Source organism: Acanthaster planci, linkage group LG16 (genome assembly GCF_054643075.1).
Source record: "Acanthaster planci isolate LZ-2023a linkage group LG16, COTS_SCS, whole genome shotgun sequence".
In the NCBI taxonomy this organism is placed as follows: Eukaryota; Metazoa; Echinodermata; class Asteroidea; order Valvatida; family Acanthasteridae; genus Acanthaster; species Acanthaster planci.
Window position 1 is genome coordinate 3,760,121 of NC_141792.1, and position 25,681 is coordinate 3,785,801.

The window sequence follows — 25,681 nt, forward strand, 5'->3', positions numbered from 1 at the left end:
GTTGAATACCTTACACATATCCCATTGGCATTACCAATTTTAAGCATCATTTGCATTATTTGTAGCATGCATGTACGTGTACGGCCAGCCATCTTTTCACGACCGAGTACGCTTAGGCTTCACCCTGCGACAGGTCCACAAAATGCAGGAGTACAAACTTCCCAGCCTTAGTTTACTGCTCTTCGGTATTAGATGTTGCCTCGATGCTGGCTATGGACGGTTCCTATGTCCTGCATCAATACTGCTGACTGCAAAATAGCCATCATCCACAAAAATAAAGTCTGACGTCGTATCTAAAATGCCCCCTCCAACTTTTAAGTGCAGCGAACACACGTCCATTGTTTTTAAACAGTGCAAATTGAGACCATTATAAAAAAGGGAAAAAGCAATGTGTAGTTTCACAAATTTAACGACGGAACCGTCCACGAAATAGGTCAGTTAAATGTTTGTGAGTTTGGTTCTTTTTTTTTTAGTTACGTGACCTTTTTTAATTACTCAAGTGTCTGGGGATACAGCATGTACTTTCCTCTGGGAAAATGATTTTATTGCCAGTCTTGAGAGGAGACTATAGTCTTAAGCCTCTTGGAAGCTTCCCGTATTAAGTTTGTCGGAATTTACTTCCCCTCCAAAAGGTTCTCCATATCCAAGAGTGTAGCCTTCATTCTAGTCAGGGTTCCCACATCGTAAACAAATTTCGCTGCCGAATAGTCGGTACTTTTTGGTCTCAAAACCAGACTATTACAGGATCAGTCCGGGCCTTATTAACAGCAAAACAAGTAACAGGCGCGTGATGACCACTGGAGCAGTACTCAAGCATGTTCTCCGATGGCTATAGTATATGGTCTCATATTCCACGACCACACATTTTCAGTGGCTTTACCGGGCTTTATATTGAACGATATACACAAGCGGACAAAATTCATGTGATTTTTTTAATAGACCATTGTACACATCGCATGGCGGGAGGAAATTAACAAGGACAGCTTCTTCTGAAGTGACGAATTTTTGAAACAGTAACTTCCAACCACCTATATACCCATGAATCCGTCCAACCACTTTTTTTCAAGTAGGCCTAAATACTGTAACCGTCACACTATGTAGCTTTCAACTACAGCCGTAGTCAGGTCTGAGGTCGTTTCGAAAGTGTTGGCGCTTACCCGTCCACATGGGGCAACGCCTCATCCTGCACCGATTTTCTCGAGAACTGCATATCTGAGTATGTTTTAAGTTACCGGTAAAATACCCACAAACCTTGCAAGCTTTTGCAGAATCAGCCAGAAGAGAAAATGCGTGGTCAATGCTGGTTACGGTGAAAAACTTGTGCCGTAGTAGCCTTACGGCTGAAGGCGTAGACCGGCCAGATCGTGATAGACGTGGCTGTGTAATTATCGTTATTCAGGTCAGAAGGCCGGCATATTCGACTGCCAACCTCGCTCGCAACTTACCGGAGGGGCTTCATTACACCAAAATAATGAAAAATCAATCCCACCGCCAAAAGGGTGTGTGCACCAGTAATCTGAGGATTAGTTTCAAGAAAGCCGAAGCTAATGTCCACCTGAAAGCGTCTTGCTTTTCAGTTGGAAATCCTCGAAGCCTTGTGAACACAGCGTCAAGTATGGCGACGCACCAGAAATGACATCATTTGGAGAGCTTTAATCCAGGCAACCGGATGGTCATTTTTCATCATCCGTCGCAATTATGTATAATTGTCTCTTGGCAGCGAAAGACGAAACGCTTGGCCCCGGATGAGAGGACAGCATGACAAAATATTAACCTGTCCCATTTGACTCAGAGACCACCCACACCCTTTCGAATTGACAGGTCCAACTTCATGATTGTGCCATGCACCGTCAACAAGCGCTAGCAAATACGATCTGCCTCAGAATAGAGTCAACAACCTGAAAATGCACTCCAAAACTTCAATAGGACCTTCGCCGATGAGGAGACTCTCACATCTCCTGTCATATGAGAAAAATAGTAAAGTCACAACCAGATGTCCACAGGAAAACCTATGATATTGCTTTCATTTAGAGTGGAGTTAGCTATCTGTGTTTTCTCATCGGTGGTATACAAACAATATCGCGGCCAGTCTGTCTGTTCGAGCGGCACCGCTGTTTGCGTATACTTCAATCGCTCAAATTTTACACTCAGAAAATCACTTGAAATAAACGTCATATAATAATTGAAGATGATATATCACTTAACAAAATAATTGAAGTCTCTACATATTTCAGTGTCACCCGTTTGCTCCTCGGTAATCACACAGGTTCTATATACAGGTAGGCCTAGTCCTACTTACTCTACAAGAGTAAAAATGCCACAACGACGGAGCAGACCCTTATAAAAAATACTGCGTCTAAGTAGAGCGCATGCGCAAAGCGGATTATTCAAATTAAAATGGCGACTACCCGTGGATCTACATTTTGACAGCTTGCTGAATTACAAACAACGCCGTACATGTATCATTGTATGTCATCCTCGAGATAACAGATTCATTCAGCAGAGTCGAAGAATTCAATGTGTTTTGTTTTGAACCATTCATATTTATGCGGTAGGCCTCTGTAAAGCGTTGTAAATTTCTAACAAGTGAAGTGCGACCGTGTACGTGTGCAGGTGTGTGCATACTGTCTGGTGTGACTGGGACAGTGTGGCTGTGAGCGTCTCTGTGACGGTGTCACCATGAGGGAGGGAAAAACCCCTTCTCCGTGACCATGGTGTGAACATGGTGAATGTGACTGTTAGCTTGTACTTGTAGTCTGGAACTTGACGCACAGTAACATGTATACATTCATTATCATGGTGTAGGCCTAGCTGAGTGATACATGCGTGGAGAACTCGGAATGAGTAGGCCAAGTTGTAATTTTAGGCCCTTTTTAGCGGGGGGGGGGTACACGTATGTGATGTGGACATGGAGAACAGAGTACCAGGCGTGAATACAAATGAATGGGGATTGTTCAGTTTAAATATCATTTTAGACAAATATTATACATGGAACATTGATATGGGCCTATATATTATTACAATAATGTAGGGGCCCGGTTAATATCATTAATATAAAATTTTGGCATAAATATGCTTTAGTAATTTGTTGACGTTTGTTGACGCTGAATAGCATGACCCGTACATGTATAGAGAGTTTTGACATGAGGAGTCACCATTGTTGGAAACGGTGGCAGGTACATGTACATTTTACCTACATGTACATGTATACACGTACATGTGTTGTACATGCATTATTGCAGTTTGCCCACCCATAGACATTAGAGTATACTTGTAGCTGCACACTCAACATGTACTGTATACCTAATGATAATGAACAGCCATTTTGTTTCCAAAATTGGAAGCTGTTGCTACTCTCTCTACATGCAAACTACATGTAGCGGTATAATTGTATACATGTACATACAAGGTCTTTTTCATTGTAACTTTCGGAGTAATGATGTCATGATGTACATGTACAGGTACCTGTGAAACATGTACAAGTGTAATGCGCCTTTGATCACTTCGGTGGAAAGGGCGCACTATAAATTCTAAATTTTATTATTATTATCATTACAAGTACATGTCTTCTGTCCTCCATGGTCTGCTAGATCTACATGTGTGACAGTCATGAGAATGATATGAATTGTGTGAGTACACCAAACCATCAGAAACTTCCCCGGGGCAGAAGAGCTTTTGAACTGTTCCAGAAATGGGGACAAGGTTCATCCGATAACTTACATATGAGGGCAGTACATGCAGATGTACATGTATATCTATTGTTCAGGACAACGATGCATTTTGGTTTCATCTCAGTTTGTTTTTCAGTTCTAAAGTCAAAGGCTGCAAACAGTTCTTGACAGCCTCAAGTGGGAAGTCTGCCTCCTATTAACTGAAGGATTGAGGAGTCATTTTGGGGAGAGTGTTGCTTGCAAATCCAAAGTTGGAAGTTGAAAACACATGATACACATGTACATGTACGTACATGTGCAGGTCCGTAAAAGTATGGTATCTGTAAAGATTGCTATTTTCTATTTAAGCTGGTGTCCCTGTTAGTACTCCATGTTGAGACTATGTTCTACAAAAGCTGAGTAATTTAAATGTTACCAGTTAAATAGTTCCCTGATACCATATGTTTTGCTTTGTACCAGCTTGGCAATGAAACCAGGCTGTGTTTCAGGGGACCTTGAAATTTTTCCACCACCAATCTTCATCTGGTTGTACATGTATACATGTATATGCACTTCAGCATTTTCAATTGATGAGGTTGATTTGTGTGATTTCAATTTGGATTCTCACACATTGTGACAAAACCTGTTAAAAGAAAGGTGACACCTGTGAATTTTGTTGGCAAATATTAGCAGGGAAAGGGGTTCAGTATCTTGGGGAATAGGTTTGGAAAGTAGGATAAACCTGCTGGTGTTTATTTGACACGTGAAAAGAGTGATGGCCGTGTGTGGTGTTCTTTTTGAGTGATGCTTTTACCTCCATTTGCAGAAGTTTGCGTTGAACTTTTGATGTGAGGTGCATCGTCTGGAAAGAAAGATGTCACGACAGCCGCGTCCAGTCATGCCACCTTCCCGTCCTGCTGGAAAGTCCCCAACAGCACAAGCTCTCTCTCTTCTCCAGAAGAAGCTGAACACGGCAGAGGCCGAGACCGCGAATCTCGTCCGCCAACTCGCCGACCTGGGCTTTCCGACGGATAGCAACCCTCAGTCAAAGAACAAGGACTCTGCTGAGCCAGTGGCCCCGTTCTTACCCTCCACGGCAGACACTGAAGCACTCCGGAAGCACTATCAGGCACTGGTTGGGCGGCTTTGCCGGACGGAGAGCCAACTGCAGACCCTGAAGCTCAACCTGTGTGCCTTGCAGGCCGAGAGGGACCTTGGGCGGGAAGGGGCGGCTTTGGCTGCGGCAACAGCGTTGAACGAAGAGAGCTTGATGCGTCACAGGGAGGCCCACGAAGACGAGGTGCGGAAACTGAACAAGGAGCTGGTCCGGACGCGCACAGAGTGGAAAGAGGTGTTGGAGCAGCGGAACGAGGCAGACGAGGAGGCGAGGAGGTTGAGCATTGCCCTGGAGGAAGCAACCACTGCCAAGGTACATGTAACTATGGCGACTACCGGTACATTTACGTCCTGTAGAAATGTTATAATGGGGGGAAACACATTCTCCCATTGGATATCGGCGACCTCTATTAAAATGTATTGAAACAATAAATGCTGCCAATATCCCAAGCTACATGTACACATACATGTACCAGTTAGTCTTTCTCTTTCATCGTTCCTCTTGAAAAGTGTCGTCCAAATTACATGTACATACTTGTACATGTATTAACTGATTTTGTACTTTTCATTTCTGTTCCGCTCTCCCTTTGTGTGCGTGTTGGGGGAGAATCCCCTAGTATATCAGCTTTGACAGTGAAACGTGCACATGTAGCTTTTCAAATCAGTGAAGTACATGTAATCATTACTTTATATTGTAATCAGTATAATGCTTACCAGTGCTGCAAAGTCTCAGTGTGTTCAGCATCACACTTCAGTACTGCACCTGGGCTTTTGATTGTAACTTTTTGCTCACCAACTGCTGTAGTTTTTCATGCTGCGTTTTTATACATTTACTGGTACATAATGAGAATAATAATCAGAGCATTTATAATGCCCACAGTCATGACAGTACTGTATCTGGGAAGTCCTATTCAAAGGTGCAGATTTATGTCATCCCTGCACATTGGGCACACTCATCATCTGAACATTCCTTAAACCATCTCACTTTCTCAGCTCCCTGGGGAGTATACATGTACTAGCCTGATGTTGCCATTTTAGTGCAAACGGCTGAACATAACCGTGTCTGTCCTCATACAGGTACCGGTAGGTACCCATTTACTCCTGTGTGGCGAGAGACACATGGATGGGGTAAGGAGACTTGCCCAAGATCACATGGTGCTACCAACTGGATTCGAACCCCGTCCCAATGATCAGAAGCTACAGACCCAAACCACTAGGCCACATGTCCCCCCCATGTGCATGTACCGTATATTGATCCCATTTGTACATGTTGTGAATGATCATTAGTTACATGTATGTTGGAAGGGCAAATTTGATCTCCCTTCCAAAATATTGAGGTGTAACCACTAGCTAGGATGTGCTTCAAAGACGTCCAGATTTGTTAATTGACAAAAATGCTGTCCAGCTTAATTTTTTCCACATCAGAATCAAGTAAAATGATCTGTCCAAGTCAGTGACATTTGAGAACACCATGGCAGTATAGATGACTTGTAGATATTCCCAGCTGTGTAATGAAGAATTGTTTTAAAATAGAGGTTTTGTTTTTAAAATAATTGCATGGTCACCCCATTGCCTCCATGTGTTGAGAGATTGTAATTCAATCTTAACCTAATCAAGATAATTATGATATCTGCGATTGAATCTATTGGTAAATTGAATGAAACACCAGAGTGCAAAGTGTTAATTGACAGAGCCGGCAGTGGTGTAAATGAATCGGATGTGTTGCTTACGCCCAGTTAACTGGGGGAGTATTCACATTACTTCCATGGTGTCAGCCAATGTCTCATCAGCCACCTGTCCCGAGGAGAGGCAGAAATAGTCTGGGACAGGTAATTTTTGCTTCCAAAAATTGAAAGCCCCCATTTTCTTGCATTTAAATCTTTAAACAGTGGTGACTAATTTGCAAGTTCATCCTTTCAAAACATTGACCATAATGGAAATACGGGCTCAGACATGTCAGAAAGCAACAAAGAGTACATTTACAGTATCAGTTTAAAAATGTTCATCTTGGGAGTGGGCAAACCTGGAGTATATGTAGTATGTGTGGCCTTCACTTAGAAAGAACAGCCATTTCCAGCATGTCCAGGCTCTCTGTGGTCCTCTGTCAGGGTTTTTGTTTCAACCCTTGTCCCCTCTCCCAACCCCCTCCCCTACTTCGATTTGGTAAAGTTGATCTCGCAATCATTGCCCTCTGGGTTTTATGATCAGTGAATGATTTTGAAGGCAGCATTTGAGTTTAAGTGATGTCTTGTTTCATAAATTTGACTCTCAAAACTACATGTACATGTACATGCACCGGCACCGGGAATTCTGCCTAAACCAATTGATTGATGGAAATCTGATGCAGTATGTACGTGTACACATAGGCCCACCGGTACATGTACTTGTACAGTACCAGTTACTACAGTATGCGGTATGTAGGCCCAAGAAACGATTGCACATGTGCATATACATGTACCGGTATGTACATGTAGCATGTACACACCGGTACATGTACATGTATGCAGAAAATGTTGACCCTGGCCGGTCCTGTTTTGGGGCATCATTTTTATATCTCTCTGTCATGTCTGTAAGCAAATTCTGGACCAACTTGTGGGAACAAAAAGTTGTCCCCAAGATAAGTGTACATTATATGTACATGTATGTATGTATGTACATGCGCACTGTATGTATCACTCCATATGGGTATAGTGTACCAATACATGTGACCTATCACAAAATCAACTGGATTTTAACTGGAGGTGTACATGTACATATGTATGTACGTGTATCGGTACTTCTGACAGATCCTTACATTGCATTGTTATTTTCATTTTTTTTTTCTCTTTGTACACATCAACAGTCCGAACTGGCGGTAGCTTACGAGGATTTGATGTCAAGTAAACAGAAGATTAACAAAAGGAACTCGGAGGTAAGCAGCAATGACCAATGATAAACACTGAGACCCAAAGGCCTGTGATCATATTTGAATCTCTGAATTTCGCAAAATGACAGGTGTGTAGGTGCAGGTACCATACATGCATGAGTTTGTCTTTTAGAAGTAATTGGTGAGAGAAATTGATTTGTTTACCCATGTATGTGTACAAGAACATTTCATTAATCATTCACAGCTGATTACATCACAACTACCTATTACCAAAGCCGGTCTCCTTTGAGTGGTCCGGCCCCGTGTTTGTTTGTCGGCACTTGGGAACAGTGGATTGCCCCTTGCAATCAATTTCAGCAAAGTGCGCAAATTTCTTATTTTTTGTGTGTTTAATTCATGCTTCTAGTTTGTCCAGCACAATATTGCAGCCCACTCAATCACAAGTAATAGTGTTCATAAACTGTAAACTTGCACAATGCACTGTCGGAGTGCTCTTGATCTTTTTTTCTGGAAATACATACATGCAGATATGTACATGTACTGTTTTACCAGAATGGATTTGTAACTGTACATGAATTGCATGCATTTATTATAAAAAGAAAGCACTACGGTAGAGTAATCCAGTGAAAACACTCCCCTTGGGCGATCTTTGAAGCCTGTACCAGTATGATGTGGGTAAAAAAAGGGGTTTGGGTTAGACTGGAACGGCAAGAAAACTCCGACGTTTTGATGTGACTGATCAATACTGGTATTCTTAAGCACTTATTCTCTCTAAGACTAACATATTGTACTTTATTTACTATGACATTGTTTATTAATTGCATGCATTCACCAGGGATCTGCATGTACATGTCTGTGCTTTTGAACATGTATGTATGGAAACGGCGCGATAAATATCCATTATTACTTTTATGTTACATGCCTTTCAATACTACACCGGGGAATAATGTACTCATATGTCAGTATGGAAGTAAATGCTACATAACAGAGACTGAAAATATCAACTTGGGGCTTCTAAAAAGTGATGTCTACTCATCCATGATGTCAAAACCATTTGAGACTACATGTACACAATGTACGTGTATTTTACATACATGTACAGTGTACATATACATGTATGTACATGCAGGTCTGTAAATGTACATCCCAGTAGTCTTTTCACAAATCACATATACAACGTACATGTACACGTACATGCATGACATGTACGGTTTAATAATGGCCATTTCATACTCGATGTACACATACATGTACATGTACATGTACAGTACATGTACCAATATGCCTTGTAAATGTATGTACATGTACCGGTATGTTGAATTGCATTCACCAGGGACACATACCGGTATACATTCAGCTGTTGGATGATATTGCAGTCAGTCAGTCAGTCATGACAGTAAGGTGTCTTCAAGAAATCTAAAGGGGATAAGAGGGAATCCATGAAACGCATTAAAAAACCCCAAACAGAAAACCCAAACCCCAAACAAACAAAATGATACATGTACATGTATGCATGTTCATGTACATGTACAGTCAATGAAAGCGTCATGCATATTGAAGCATCTGTACAGTCAGACAGTGAATGTGTGAGCAGTAATTGCAAACACTTTGTGTCAGAGAAATCTTTGATGCCTCATTCTGCCCATAGTGTACAGGTGTACCAGTTGGGTTTAATGACCGAAGAAAAACCATCCCACTATACCCTTGAGGTTTGAGTTTGCTGGTTTTGGCCAATTATCTCCCTTTATTTAGCTTTTTTTTTTTTTTTAATGAGAAGCTCTTCCGGGCTCTTGGGGAATGAACGACAGAGTCCCAAAGTTCACACTGTATTCGGATATGATTTCATCATGAAGTTACATGTACACATGTACATACTTATTTTGTTCTCTTGTCCCATGGCTCATCTTCCACCTTAAGTTAGCTGGAATGATCCATCAATGTGACCATTGCTGGCTGCTAGTGATCTGATTGTGTGCAAAGGTTCACATGCATGTACATGTACATGTATGGTAGTGCTGGTTTTGGCTTGTTGTCTATTTTTTTTTCACGTTGCATAAAGCTACCAGTACAATACATGTACACTGTACATGTAGATGTACACGAACTGCTTCTGTGTAGGATTTGAGGACAGTCAGTTTATCACTTGATTCTTTCTTTTAAAATCCATCCAAGATTTCATCAGAGTATATGGAAAAGCATGACTCATTTTTTTTTAACAGTGAAAACGTGACATATTTGATGGCTTAAATGTACGTGTATGTAATTTTTGCGTGGCATTTCCGTGGGAGACCTGCATATAATAATAACTTCAGAGTTACATGTATGAATGACTGTAAGCCTACAATGCACATGTACATGTTGAGAGTAACTGGCCTCTTCCCTGCATCAAACTTGTAATATGTACATGCATAATTTGTCCTGTCATTTAAAAAGATTGAGTAGTCTGTGCATGCATTTAATACTTGAAACATTACTGAGCAGAAAGCTTAAAGCATACGTTACATGTTTTTAAAATACATTTGTATGTACATGTATGCTAAAAGTTTTCCATTTGGACATGTTGGGGGATGGAGGGATGGAGGTTGGGCTGCTATTGATTCAATGGATTTCATACCAACAGGTAGTTGAATGTTTTCCCTGAAACCATTTCCTTAGGATTAGCTTTTTAAATCACATTAAGGCTTTTTGCGTCAATTGCAACATGTAAATTTAAGACAACTTCATATAAGAGGTCGATGCTCGATTTGGGGCTGAAAACAAACTTATGAAATATCCTCAAACATACATCTACCCAAACATATACAGCTGGTCCTACATGTACATGTTTGCAGTATAACCCTAACTCCCCAAGAGTGATTTACTGGGAACCATACCCATTCACACAAATTCCAACACCATATGGTAAACTGTGCACAAAAGCTGTTGGACTTTATTTTGGGTATGCCTGAACCCATGTTAAAGCACAAGCAGTTTAGGGGCACAGTAACCAGTGCCACAAATTCACACACTTTGTGTTACTGGTGTTCAATTCTGTGTGGTTAGGGAAGGTTAGGGTTAAACAATTCAATTTTGTAGTACATGTACATGTACAATTATTTTCAATTCTTATACATGTACATGTATCATATACATTTAATACCGCCCATGGACATCAGACAAGTGGGTATTTCTGACTGGAATTTGTGGTATATTTTGTTGCAATGGCATAGTATTTCTGTTCGAAAGCAACATTGTCGATTGTGTGTGCACTTTTTTGTCTACGTAAAGGCTGGTTCATACATGTACATGTACCGGTACTTGGCACAAAAGTGAACACAAACGTGAGTTTATTCATGAGGTTACCGTAGATCAAATACCGGTAGTCACATTGTGAATATGGCGAATTCAACAAAAGTTGAACACGTTTAATCTTCAGCGAAATTTTGTTGCACTTTGTATGTTGTTGCAGATCCTTTGTGACGTCCAATTCACTTTGCTTTCACATTCCCCTCTAGTATGACCCGGCCTTAAGGCTAGAATGAAGGTGTGAGTTGAGATACATGTATTTTGTTTGGAGTTTCAAAATGTGCATGTTGTTCTAGTCTGGATTTAACCAATTCGATTACAATACAGCTGTACCTGTATTTCAATTTCTTTGCTTAACATGTTAACAGGCAAAAATCTTAACTTTGCTCAGGGTGTCCAATGATCACGGTGAGTGCCATGCTTGATAGTCCCGTGCCATTTTTGGCTTTCTAGTTGCGAGAGGAGTTGGCTAGAGAGGGCAGCCTTCGCCGGAGCCTGGAGGACTCCCATGGTGCCTTGCTGGAGCGCGTCAGGGAGATGGAAGAGCTTGTGGAAAGCGAGAGGCAAGAGGTATAAGAGAAATCTATCCAAGTTGTCTCACCCACCCAGGGATACAAGGAGTTTATGTGGTTGCTCATCCTATAAATTCATGTCCAAAACTTTGACACTTTGGTGTTCCTGTTTCACCTGACCGACGTCATCTGACATGGACGTACATGTACATACATTCATACATCATTGAAACAACCTTCAAACTAATTTCATTTGATTGGCAGGTTTACTTTATGAGTTCTTACAAAATCATGTACAGGGTGTATCAGATGTGACTTGGATATAAAAAAAGTGTTGGAGCCCAAATTTATAGAATGGCTCTAGTATCACGCAGGAGCACGTACGGACATGATCATGCATGGCTGAATGATGGGTTGGATGGCCAAGCACAGTACCTGCTGCTGACATTTCAACATAATATGTAATCCCCCAAGTTTGTTTTGTACATGTACCCATGGACAAAGTCTGAGAAGTCTATGGGGGCAGACAGTGTGTTAAACCTGATCTTAGCCACTGTCATACATGTAGCTGTGTAAGGCTATTTGGTATCACTCCCTGAGCACTGCCAGGAGTGTTGAAATAAACACAGCACAAATATTGTTCAAATGACCCTAATGAGTTGGCATTTTTTGGTGTCTCCTCACTGGCAAAGAAGGGACAGGCTGGTGGGGAGGTTTTGTTTTTTTTACTGTGATCATGCGTGTACCTATTGTACATGCGAAGACCGTATACATGTAGCCGTATACTCCCAATAAAAAGGAGTTATAGCGTGCATGCTCAGCACGTCACATGCTGAATGGGCATAAACCCCTTTGCACACACACGCAGTGATGAGACCCCACCAGAATTTGCTCTTTTGCACGCTGCCACCATAGGCATGCAGAGCCTCGATCTGGTACATGTAGCTTTACACACTAAATATACAGTAGCTGGTTCATTGATTTGCGAGTATGCTGCTTAGTAATTTTGCATGTGCTGCTTGGTTCTTATACCATGTGATGGGACAATATTTCAAAAAGCTGCGCTGACGCGATTCTGATGCAATGATACAAGCTGCCAGTTTGAGGCTCTGAATGCCCATGGCAGCAACAAATGAAATGCTGTGGCTGTGTGAATATGGTATACATGTACATGTATGCCATCTCTTGTTCCAGTACGGAGTGAAATGAGATGTTTTTCAAAACTGTCTTATTTTCTTGAAATTAAAACACAAGAAGCTCAGGGTTATCCCAAGGATCTCAAAATGATCATGATGGGACTAGAAATGTTTGTGTTCTGGGCTGAAAAAGAGAACAGGGTACATGCAGTTGTATTAAATATGGTCTCTTTTGAATGTGATACTGTACAGTATGCTTTCCCCACAAAAAGGTTTCAAGGGCAAACCTAGAAAACAAAATCTACATGTAGACCTACTGTACAAGTAGGTGAATTTTGAATGCACTGATACATAAAATGAAATCATGAAATTTATTCTGTAGATCTAGGATGCTGATACAAGATGAAGGCATTCCTACTGGTACAATAGTAATCTCCGTTATTGACTAATCTACTGTGTACATATACATGTACATGTATGTGCCAGAACCAGGTTTGCAGTAACAAGGTTTGTACATGTATGCAGTCGTTTGGCCCATAGCATAAAAAAATTCCTGCATGTTTGCAGTTTCCCCAAGAATTTTTTTCTTTCTTCAAGGTGAAAGATTATGCTTGGTCAGATTGTCACAGATTTTTATGTGCGTGATTTACACCAAGTTACATTTAAGTGTACAGACATGTTTCTCCCTGAGGGAAACAGGAAAGCAACACTTGAACTATAGGCTTGAAATTTCAGTTTTGATGTAAATAAACCAGGCAAAATTGTCCCAAAATAAGCTCTTGAAGTCACTTGATGTAGATCAAGTGACTTTAATGACTTCAGTGGCTTTACATCTGATAAGGTTAATACACTGTACATCAGTACATCCTCCATATCGGTACATTTATATGTTCCATTGGAGAAAAATACAGGGGAATCGTACCCTGTTCCTGGTTGTTTATTGCCCAAAGGGAGCTTTCGTGCACTATTATGCTTTCAATTCGTTAGGACGTGCAGCTCAGCAGTGGTAAAGTTGCACCAAACATTTTTCTGGGGGAGAAAAAGAATAACAATTCTTTTTGAAGCTGTTGGGCTTGCCATAAACACGCATTTGACTGGTCCCAGAAGGAGTTCCTATGGACTTCACACTCTCTCCTCTGACACCCACATGTACATGTACACGTACCTGTTTCTATTTCTGGTCCAGACTGTGCAAATACTCTGAATTAAGGGGAGGTTGGGAGGGACTGTGTTGCACTTTTAAAGTGATTAACTTTCATGAAATTCTATACTGATGAAAATACATGTACCCACCGTACATGTAAGATTATAATTGACATCAAAATACAATGAGGAGATAAGGCAGTTTTTGATGGACTCTTTCATTTCTCTGCTTCCCAAAATGTGTTAAAAGCCCCTGAATTGAGTCTCATCACCCGTCAGAATGGTTATGAAAGGTCACCCTGCAAACATAGCACATAGAGAAATCCTTGAAATTCCCTTCCCCTCAAAATGAAACAAACAGGATGCCTCCCAAATGGTACTTGATTTGCCTTTGGCTGATGCACAAAAAAGATGTACATGTACCTGTTTTTTGTGCAAGAGTGCTCATTAGCAAGCATTGATAAGTCTGTAAGCTTGAAAGATGTACATGTGCATGTGATACACAGTGCATTGAACTACATACATACCGATGGTATACAGTAGTGTACATGTACATGTACGCCTCACTTTGCAAGCGCAGTACTCAAATTCATTTCTTTGCCACTCTTTTCAGCCTTTTTTCACTGCCCCTATGGTGAAATGCCTTTGGATAGAATCAACAGCAGTTTATTGAGTCACTGCATGAATTATCGTTTTGGAAGAGAAAATACAGAGGAAGCCAGATTTTGTTCTTTGTCAACCAAATGTCTTAGGTATCAGCACATTGTTATTACGGAAGCGTGCATGTGTAGATTGTATACATGTAGGTACCAGGAGCTGTGCCAGGAGAAATGAAAATATTTTGTTTCGGCATTGAAGCTACTGTTCTTCAGGATGTAGCTGCTTTGACATATCTCACTGCAAGCTGTTACCTTGCTTCAGCGTTATCTTGCCTCTAGGTGGTTTATTAAACTCACATGGCCCCCTCTTCATATGATGCCACACATATACATACCTGTAGTTTATTCATTTCCAATACAGATACTACTAGTAGTGTGTTCAAATGCGCTGTACAATGAAGACATTGAACGGGATTGAGCAAAGGGCATACGAGGGTGCCTCAGGCAGAGCCAAACAACCCGCATCCACCTACTGTACATGTACATCTGTTGAGAGGAGACAATAAGAAGCAGATACAGTGTACATGTACATGTATCTTCCTCTTTCAAAACTTGAAGTTTCCATCGTGTACCTCTCAATTTAAGAGACTGTGAGAGCAGAGTGCTAAAAGCACTGATCAAGATACAGTCATGCACCTGTCATTATATATACACACCCGGACATGTACTGGTACAATACATGTACATGCATGCATGTATTCACAACTGTCCAGATGACATGCATACGTGTACATGTATTACATACATGTACATGTACTTGTTCTTTTTGTTTTGAAAAAAGCAAGCAAACTCTGGCATTCCATCCTTTAACAGCCTTAGAGTTAAATCCTTGTGTTGAGTGCAAAGAAAAGAAAGTGTCCACGTTCCGTTATTCAACAAAGCAATAACTGTGTTGCCTCTTGATCATCGCTCATCCAATACGAACACTGGAATGACCTCACACATGTCACATGCTTGTGCCTGCATCTAGTCCATGTTTTGCTTGTACTTGATGAAACTTCTTTTGTAAACAGTACAAACACACAGCTACACACATACATGTACCCTTTTCACGTAATACAGCGAACTCTCATCATAAATATCCAATTCTTTCCAACATCAAATGAGTCTATTCTTCAACCTTCCATTGTGATCTTTTTCTTCAAGCAACAATTCAATCTTCAAACATCAATCTAATCTTCAGGTATACATGTAGTTTGGATCATGCTAAATCAAGAAATCTACTAAAAGGTACCGAACTCAGCTTTTCTTCCAACGATTTAATTGAAATCAGAGCAGCTTTTTTATAATACAGGAAAATGATAGTCCACCGTTAAAGGGTTAAAGGAAATAGCTACAGTCGTATGCTAATGTGAGGGATGCAAAATCTCCTTGATGTGGCTTAAGAACACAAAACTGCTCTCTGGGGTCTTGGGAATACAGCCCAAATCTTTACCTCATTTAGGCTCTCAAACGCAAAGTTGTCAAACTTCCTGCTTTTGCTGTGCCTGGTGGCTATTACATGTACTGTACATGTAGGTCCGTACGATGACACACACACCCAGACAAGGTAAAGCCATACAAATAGAAAATCTGCTCATCTACCAGTAGCTTGATCCGGTCTGGTCTGATTTGATTCCTTTTTGGGGGGAGTCAATTTATTTGTGAGGGCAAGAAGTCTCGTTCATCTTTTCAATCTTGCTGTAAATCGTGGCTGGAGATACTCCTAGATGTGAGAAGCTACTATAGTGATTACAATGTACATTGTGTACGTTATTGCAACTGATTTTGTGTATGGTTTGTTCATCAACAATCTCCCAGTCGGTAAGACCGAATAGTCGGATATTCGATGGAATTAAAGGTCGAATAGTTGAACAGTGAATTATTCATTTCCTCGCGAGTACATACTTTCATACTGTACTGTACATGTACTCACTGTACATTTTGTATATGGTGTGCGAAGTGAGCAACTGTGAACTCATGATTACACACGGTACATGTATGCACAGTGGGCATATGCACCTACATGTACATGTATACATGCACCATGTATGCAAACGTATTACTTGGTAGTAGTGCAGTAATTGGAATAATTATGAGATCATGCACCCACCATGAAAAGTCAAGAAAAACGGAATCTAAGAGAAAACCTCACTATCATGAAAACTATGGATGTAAGTGATAAATGACTACTTTTTACGTACATGTACAAATGAATGTACATCAATGTATATACATTAGCTTTCTAAATTACTGAAATGAGTTTGTAAAGGTTGGCAGATATCTGAACAAATGTGTTCGTGTATTTGTAATTATATGAACTACATGTACAAAGAGAATCACACTGGACATGCTGTATGGATACAGTTTCACTGGGCATGTCACAAACTCTATCGTCCTTTGTAATAAATACATGTAACACACAGTGTAAGCTACACAGCAAGCTGTGAACAATCTCAGATGTTAAACATCCAAAGTTTAAATTTCCAACTATAAAGTGGCCAGCTTGAAGGAAACACCTTTCCATCTCTAAAGTGTCACATTTATTTTGACTTGTCAGGTTCAGATCCTGTCCAGCGACTGCTCAGAGCTGCGTGAGGAGGGGGCGCGAATCCAGAAGGAAAGGAGAAGTCAGGCCTCCCAGCAAGCCAGGCTTGAAGAGACAGTACGGACACTACGGGGAGATCTTGGTAAGGGGAAACTTTGTCTGGTAGGATTTCCTACCAGATTTTACCGGTATTTTCATGCCTTGTGAATGTGAGTGCGAAAGTGAATTCTTTTAAAAAAATTTCCCTTCCCTGTCCACCATGTTCACAGAGTTTCATCAAACTTTTAATTACATGTATAATGTACTGTGGTGTTCACTTCACTCACGAAAACAGAAATCCAGACAGAATGGTGTGAGCTTCTGCTAGAAGAGAGACAGATGCTTCGGCCTTTAGCTAAATCCAGTCTCAAACTCATTCAAGGATGCAGTGAGAAATCTAGAATAAACCCTAGCAAAGTGACCACCAAGGATCAGCCAAGGTCCTACATGTACGTGTACTTTGTAGAAGATAATTGTGATGTCTTGTTTTAAAAGTTCATATTTTCAGCTGAAGATACATGTATGTAGATGTACAGTGTACACTGTACGGTATCACACTGGATGCACATTATTTCTTGTGGAAGTTATCAGGTCTGCAGGTGGTCATACACGTATGCACACATGCAGGATGGTATTTAATTTGGAAGAATCTGATACATATTTGAAATTCAGGCAAGTGGATTTAGAATTATTCCATCAGTGCAGGTACAGATGTATGTGGTGTACAATGTACGTACTGTGTGTACCAGGTATGTACATGTACAGTATGTCTCTTAGTCCTGGTTAGCTACATACATGTACTCGTACATGTAAGTCCCCCCTTACAGACAAAGAAAAGACAAGTTGCTGGGAAAAAATTATAACTTTGAACCCAGTGCATGCAAAAAGATTCTAAATTTCAACAGGAATCAATGCTTCGTACTCAGCCCAGTGAGTTCCCACCAAAAGGTAGGGCTGAGTCAATTCGAGTATTTCACTATTCGATTAGATTGTTGATGATTAAACCATACACAAAATCAGTTGCACTAATGCACACAATGTACATTATAATCAGTAAAATAGCTTCTCACATCTAGGAGTATCTCCAGCCATGATTTAGCAAGATTGAAGAGATGAATGATACTTCTTGCCCTGTCGAAAATTTCTTTTCCTTTTAAATTTTTAAACTGTACATTGTAAATTAACTTTTTGAGTCATAAGATCTCTGTCACTTTTTATTTGAATCTGCTTGAAACAAGGCTCCATGGTGCATTGCAGTTTTTCTCATTTAAAACAAAAGAAAATTCTCCTTTCCTTTTCATGAACTTTTCATTCAAATATTCAAATGCAGAAAATGATATTCCAATATTCAATAATCGATTGAATATTCAGATATTTGGCACAGCCCCAGAACCAAAGGCATGTAGAAACACTCGTTCCGACACAAAGCTAAATTGATGTATCACTGAATACCTGTACTCGTGGTATCCACTGCTGCTTTGGATTCGAGCTACATGTAGCTACCCAATTTCGGATACGGCACGATATGTTGGAAAGGGGACTCCCCTAATGTGATGCACACACTGTATACCCTATGGCTGTTGTGCCTACTGCACCCCCCTCAGAAATATGAAAGGAATTCCAAAGATTCCATCAACACAAAACAAGATCCAATAGAGGGGCTCCCCCATTGCCACATATCTTGCATCATATGGATACCAGGCAAAACTTGGTGGTCGAGTTGTCAAGAGGCCTGCACTAGTAAACAGGAAGTTCTAAGTTAGAATCCTGCCTGAGCAAGCTTACCAGTATGATTTGTTTTTGCAAGTCTCGGACCTCACTTGGAATATGGCAGTGCATGACATACATGTACATACTGTACGTGTACAGTACATTGATGCCATATCAATACATGTACAGTAGAGGAAAATTTGAGTACACATGTACATGTGCATATGTACATGTAATTTATCTGATCTGTCAAATTATCCTCATTAAAACATTATTTGTTGGACTTGGGTGAGCCGTATGTATACAGTACTGCCAGTTTTGTCTTTCAATATGCCACTTTTCCCATGAGGGCTACACCTCAACTGCTTATACGAGCAGACATTGCTGCTTCACTATTCACTGAAAATTCCATTGACATACAAGAAATTCCAGTTGCTTCAAGTAGGCTTATTTTTACGTTACGGATTCCATACTCAATCCCATATTTATACAGGTGTTTTACTTTTTGTAACATTTGAAGAGCTCTGTGAAGCTGTTGGATTCAAAAACTGCAAGTTATATTTACATGTACATACAGGTACATGTTCATTGTACTTGTATACTTGTATATGTGTATACATAGGGAGTCGGGTTGGCAAGGTACCGTACATGTAGCTCTTTCCTTGCCTTCCACATCTTTGGTCCCGGGTTCGATTCCCGGCCTGGTCCATATGTGGATTGGGTTTTCAGTCTCTACCTGACTCTGTGGGTTTTACCTAGAATATTCCTCTGGGGTTTTCCTCCCACCTCTAAAACTATAACTGCTTCTTATTGTCTCCAACATACATGTACATGTACATAGCGGTAGGTGCAGAATCCAATTAAAAAAATGAACTCCATGTAATTTTATACATGTCCATTGTTTTGTGCATTGCAACTGAAGTGGGAAGCGGAAATTCTTTTCACACTTTCCCTTCCCAGGGAAGTCAGTTTCATTTCACGAAATGTGAAAACATTTTCTCACACTGTGTAAAGCATTGTGGGCAAATATTTGATGCCTTGTCACACGAGTGAGAAAAGATTTTCATGCCTTTTAACAAAAGTGAGGACAAAACTTCACACCTTTTCACACGAGTGGGAAAATGTTTCCGCACTTTTTCACAAAAGTGGGAAAACAATTTTCATGCCCTTTCACACAAGGGGAAAACATCATCCAACGTACATGTATGATCCAAACAACTTGTCACACAGTGTTAAATGGCATTTATTATTCTGATACTGGAGTGAAAACTCTGACAAGTGACTCATGTAAACAATGCATCAGTCATGTCAGTGTACATCCAGCAACATCCCAAGTAATCCTGAAGGTATCCTTGAGGGGACTTGAACCACAGTTCGTTATAAGGTGAGAGACATTAGAGGAGTACCATGCACCCGTACTGCCACTCAAACATGTCAAGTGTAAAATACGTACATGTACATATATGAAACTGAATCAGGGCACACTCTTGGGCTAAGTACACGTACAGAAATGGATGGCAAATATGCATCATTCCACAGGGTGTGATTTCCGACAACGATTCAGTGTCAAATTTGAAATCATGCATTTACACCGTAACCGATACTCGAGTATCGTAAGGAAAATGTCTGGTAGAGTTACATGTACCTGCACTTTGTATGATTCAATACGCGAATATCAAGTGTTGACCTGTACCGTTACATGTACAGTCATCAGTAATAACACCTAGCGGCATTTTAATTATTACTTTTATTTGCAAATCACAGGTTTATCTGCAGCAAGAAAAGAATCAACAGAGACTTAAGCAAATGAAAATGAGAACGACACACATGTGTATGAATCTGATGTACATGTAAGAAAGCTGCATTATTTTTTCAACCGAGGTTTGCAAGGTATATGTACTGTACATGTAGCAGAGTGTCTGGAGATACATGTACATGTAAAACCAGTAGGAAGGTCATAGACACCAAGATTAACCATGTTAAAGTCCTGACTCTTCCAATTATTCCACAATTTTTCACACACCTTCAGGATTTAATAGGGTTAAAGGAGAGTAGTATGGCAGACAGGGTGACGATGAAAAATTATCCAATATTATGGTGACATGAGTGATGACCACATTATCTGAGAACTACTGGACATGTACATGTACAAACATCTACCCGAAAACGTGATCCTGCAGGTCGCCACTATTAAAAATTTCTTCACTGCACACACATATTTATCTACATGTACAGTATGTACACTGTACAGGTACATGTAACTTTGTGATAATATACAGAGACGCAGACGTACGTTGTATACTCTATCTTCCTCAAATCCTTTCATCATGAGACAAATCCCTTTTGGGACGTTCCTTTTCCAAAATGCCTTCTTAAATGAATTCTGACTCATCTGCCATCTTCAGCATTTCCTTCAGTAATCGTTTTTGACATACATGTACATGTACATGTACATGTAAATCTCTTCAGTTAGGCCTGCAACTCTCCCTCTCGTCAGCGGATTTCTTAGCTTTCTGTTTACGTGTAATGCTGCAAATGGCAAAAAACGCTGAATGGGGTCGTCGAATTGTCTTCCTTTCTCCCCTGACTTTGTAGTTGCATGCCTGTTATATCTCCTCAAATACATTGTACATTCCTGTCATTGATCTTGACACAAACCTCTTCAGCCCCATCTCCTCAATAAATCAACTATACGACACAAATCCCTTCTTGATGTAAATTACCGGTACATGTGCCGTATATGAATGAGATGGCAAATGTGGCAGTGTAATGTTCTGGCATCATGACTGACGACTTCCACCTCTGCATTGTGGTTGAAATGTTGGTCTGATTTGCCAGGGGGAGGGCTTGGGGACCAAGAACTGAGGGCGTCAGGCAGCCTGTGAGCCGCCTCCATTTGTAGAAAAGTGGCTTCCAAATCGCATAAAAATAAACATTTAAAAATATGATCTCCACATTTTGATGATACAATGTATCTGTGGGGATTACATGTACATGTATTTTTGTGTTTGCTGTATCTTGAAGATATATACATGTATGTACAATACATGTACTTGTAGGTGCCTGTCTTCAGACAATTCAAGGAAGAAATTTCATGTTGGTTTCATAATGGTACAAAGAATCCTGCACGTGAACACGTTTTAAAAATGTAGTTACCATGCAGTCGCCTCTTCAGTGACACCCGTGAAATCCATGAACAAAAAGGAATTTGAAAAGCGTAATCTTTAGTGTAGTTGTTTGAAGGAAATCCGTAGGTTCAACATGACCTTTTTTCACCAAAAGACGGAATGGTTTCGCGCAGCATTTTCTGTTGCATTATTGTCAGGTGCCAGGCTTAATCAGCGGCATGCGATGCTGAAATTGGATAGCAGGCTGGCATGCAGTGCACATGTGATATACATGTAGTCACTCTGTGTGCATTGTGTTGTGTACTGTGTGATGGGTATGCAATAGCCACACACATGTTCAGCTCTTTGTATACATACATGTACATGTACATTTGGCTTGACTGCGATTCAATTCAATTCAGTTCAAGAATGGTTTATTAAAAGACATGGAAGATAGAGAATAAATTATAAAATACCAGTAAACATTGTAAAAAAGGGGAAACATAAAAATTATAAAGCGTTTAAGATATTGACAAATTTGTCAGTTTGTGGGAGAGCACATTTTGAAAACCGTTTTGTGCGACACTCACACTGTTCATATTTCTGAGCGAATTTTAAGTTAAAAGATTTGTTTTTTTAGGTGGTAAGCAACCTTTACACACATTATCACTGATTATGGGATTCAATAGATAAAGCGAAATTGTAGCAGATTTTCTGTTGTCGTTCTTGCAGTGTTTCAAGGTTGTATAAGTTTAAAGCATTGTCATAGCTTGTATAATCTTTACCGAGTATGATTTTGCACACCTGTTTTTTAATACGCTTTAAGCTATACAATTGTTCTTTGGTACGATTACTATTAAACACTGGAACACAATAGTCCAAGATGGGACTAACGTAACCTTTATAGATAACTAAAAGATCGCCAACAGGTATATTACACATGTACATGTATATGCACGTAATGAGGGGAGCATAACTGTCTGTTGCTTTTTTTGATTACTTTGCTCACATGACTTTCCCACTTTAAATCATCTTGAATGATCACACCTAACACTTTGACAACCTTAACATTTTGAAGAGGTATATTATTTATACACAAAGGAGCAACTTCATCTATGTTCCTGGCTAATGAAACCGTCATAGAACAGCACGTAGTACATGTAGTTTTCAACTTCATGTAATTATTTGTTGCCCAATTTTGTAGGTTAACTAAGGATTGTTGCACACTTGAGGTTTGAACACATTTGCGACTTTCAACAAAGGTTAAATCGTCAACATATTTATAATACCGGTATGAAATACAGTCGTCATTACAAGCATCATTAATCATGACAAGAAACAAAATAGGGCCTAGTTTGGTACCTTGGGGGACCCCACTGTGAATTCCTTTCCAAGTAGAGTATTTGCCATTGTACTTTACTCGTTGCTGACAATTTTCAAGAAAGTTGATGATCCAAGAGACAATTAAAGGTCGTACTTCAAGTTTGACCAACTTTTCAGGATGTTAATTTGATTAATTTGATCAAGTGCTTTGGAAAAATCTGTCAGCACAATGGTTGACAGCGACTTGGGATTATCAGCATTAGTACACATGTATACAGTTGATGAAGTATTTTTATTAAGTAGTGACAGGTAGACAGTTTATGTTGATTGCCAAACTGGGTAACATCAATCTTTCCAGACAGATCTTCTAACAACCACGACAGCGATGTACATGTACCTGTACAGTATGCTTTCAATCCAGGGAGGAAGTGAGATACATTCCAGTGTTTGGCACAATCCCCTCCCTGCCATCCCCTGGTCTGATTTTTGTTTGGCCAGTTTTTCTGCATCCTGGGGCTTAGTCTGCCTCTGTTTATCCCTGTTGAATAATCATTGTACTTTGGTACAAAACGTTTTGGTCAGTGTTTTGTTTGTACTGATAAGTACCGATATTTGAGACTAGTATGTTTGTATCATGCAACCAGAAGGCTAAATGGAATTATGGTACATGTATGGTATGTAAATTTATGCATAAAAATGGGAATTTTGAATGTAAATCAGAGTTTTTCCTCCTCAAAGCGGATTTACTTGTATGAAATATGCATGAACAACAACTGTAGGGACTTCTGTCCAGGGTCCTTCAGGAAGTAAGGATAATCTCTATGCATCGTGCGACTCCCTTTTTTGTAACTTGTGTATAATAATGTCCCACGGATTTTCTTTGTTTACATTTTCAGGGGCGAAAGAAGTTCAGCTGGCAGAAATTCGTGAAGAAAATCAGGTAGTTATGAAAGCTGGCAAGTTTTGACGTTCAGAAAAACAAAGAAAAAAAGTCCATGAAGCGATCTCACCAGCAAACAAGTTTGGGAAGAAAACTACAGTTTGAAGGAAAAAAGAAGGAATAAGGACAGTTACTACAAGTCCCTGCTCCCGTTACTCCTCTAAAAAGACAGACCTGTTTTGTCATCATTACTTATTGTGCTTAGTAGGCCTAATTATTGCACATTAATTACATTTAAATAAATTTGAAATCTACATGTACATGTAGGACCAGGTTCGTTTTATGTGTACACTGTTCATGGCTTAATTACCAAGAAAGAGCAGTTTATAGTTTGACATGTTATTGTAAAGGGAAACGTACATATACATGCGTCCCAACAAGAATCAGCATACTGCAGTGCCAACTCCAAGGCCAAACCTTTTACTGCACAGACAGCTAGGGACAGTGCACCAATGCTCTCCAAAATGACTTCGTTTTTACTACCGGCACCTCCGGTGGGAAATCAAAGGGTGGGTGATGCTGTATTTGTGGTGTGGATTTTTTAAATTTTCACTACAGAATTTAAAATAAAAGGTTGGAAACACTGGAGATTTCCAAACAACATTTGTTTCTTTTTTGGGGGGGGGCATGGCTGGGCAAATGGTTTCCATGCATAGTTTAACATGCTCTCTTTTTCATGCTTAAGGTACATGTATGAAACAGAATTTGAATTTCTGAAGCGAAATTCAGGATTGGCAAAACGGAAAATCATTGGCTCTATACATGGCACTGCAGTAATGATACAACCTGACTTGCAGCGGGTGAAAAGTAAATAAAATGTCTAGCCTGGTTAATCAACTTCTACTTACAACTCGCCTTTGAAAAGTTTCTCTAGTTTTCTGTGCAGTGAATTTTACTTTCAATTATACTGTGCGCATGGACTGGTACTGTGCATTTACATGGTGTCCATACCGGTAACATGGAAAAACAAGCCAAAATTCCCATAAAACAACTCCCAAACTCCACTTGACAGGGTAACAAAACAAATTTCAGACTGTAACATGTTTGTGACACCCTGATCCTGTTTATTCAGAGGTACATGTACAGTGCTTTCCCTGCATTTAAACAGGAATGCATCCATGCTGACTCCTACACGTACTAGAGTACATGCATATACTCCTTGGGGTCCAGAACTGTAAAACCGCTTGCCGACACCCACAGTATTATTCCATAATTAAGTTGTCCCAGGTTCAGTATTTATTTTTGTCCAAAAATGCAGACAAGACTCCACAACCACAGTCCTTTACTGTAAAATTGGACTTTGCAGACGCTGACTAGAGGTTTTCATTTGTTCGAGATTTTTGTGTAAACGTTTCTTCTTTTGCGCATCGTTGCTTTTATGAAACTCCATGCATAGTTACGGAGCGATATTTGCTGCATGTCTCCTGTGGTGCAATGCCCAGTTGTGGCCCATGGCCCCTTGGGGGTGCCACACTTGTTTCCACCTCCAGACCAAGGACGAGTTTTAGCCACTCTCTGTTTACATACATGTACATTTTGAAACTCAGTGGGAATCACTCAGGCATGGAAATGAGCATACATGTAGGTGTCACCCAGCACTGTTTGTGCACAGAATTTGGCAGAACTCGTTAAAACGTTATCTTTGTTACGCTACAGGAAATCCTTCGT

General features: G+C 40.1%; 1 protein-coding gene across 8 annotated transcripts in view; it reads left to right on the forward strand.

Moving 5' to 3' along the window:
* The first annotated feature begins 2,384 nt into the window (after positions 1–2,384).
* Positions 2,385–25,681, forward strand: part of ccdc150 (coiled-coil domain containing 150) — a 74,242-nt gene continuing 50,945 nt past the window's right edge. For 5 of the 8 annotated variants that reach the window (XM_087147059.1, XM_087147064.1, XM_087147065.1 and 2 more), the window contains exons 1-6: positions 2,385–2,551; positions 4,477–5,079; positions 7,609–7,677; positions 11,371–11,487; positions 16,907–17,036; positions 23,970–24,013. In XM_087147059.1, coding sequence (XP_087003185.1) covers positions 4,525–5,079; positions 7,609–7,677; positions 11,371–11,487; positions 16,907–17,036; positions 23,970–24,013 — 915 coding nt within the window. In that variant the 5' untranslated portion in view covers positions 2,385–2,551; positions 4,477–4,524. Of the gene's footprint in view, positions 2,552–2,589; positions 2,726–2,746; positions 2,845–4,476; positions 5,080–7,608; positions 7,678–11,370; positions 11,488–16,906; positions 17,037–23,969; positions 24,014–25,681 lie in introns of those variants that run through there. The other 3 variants (XM_087147060.1, XM_087147061.1, XM_087147062.1) reach the window with 3 other exon arrangements.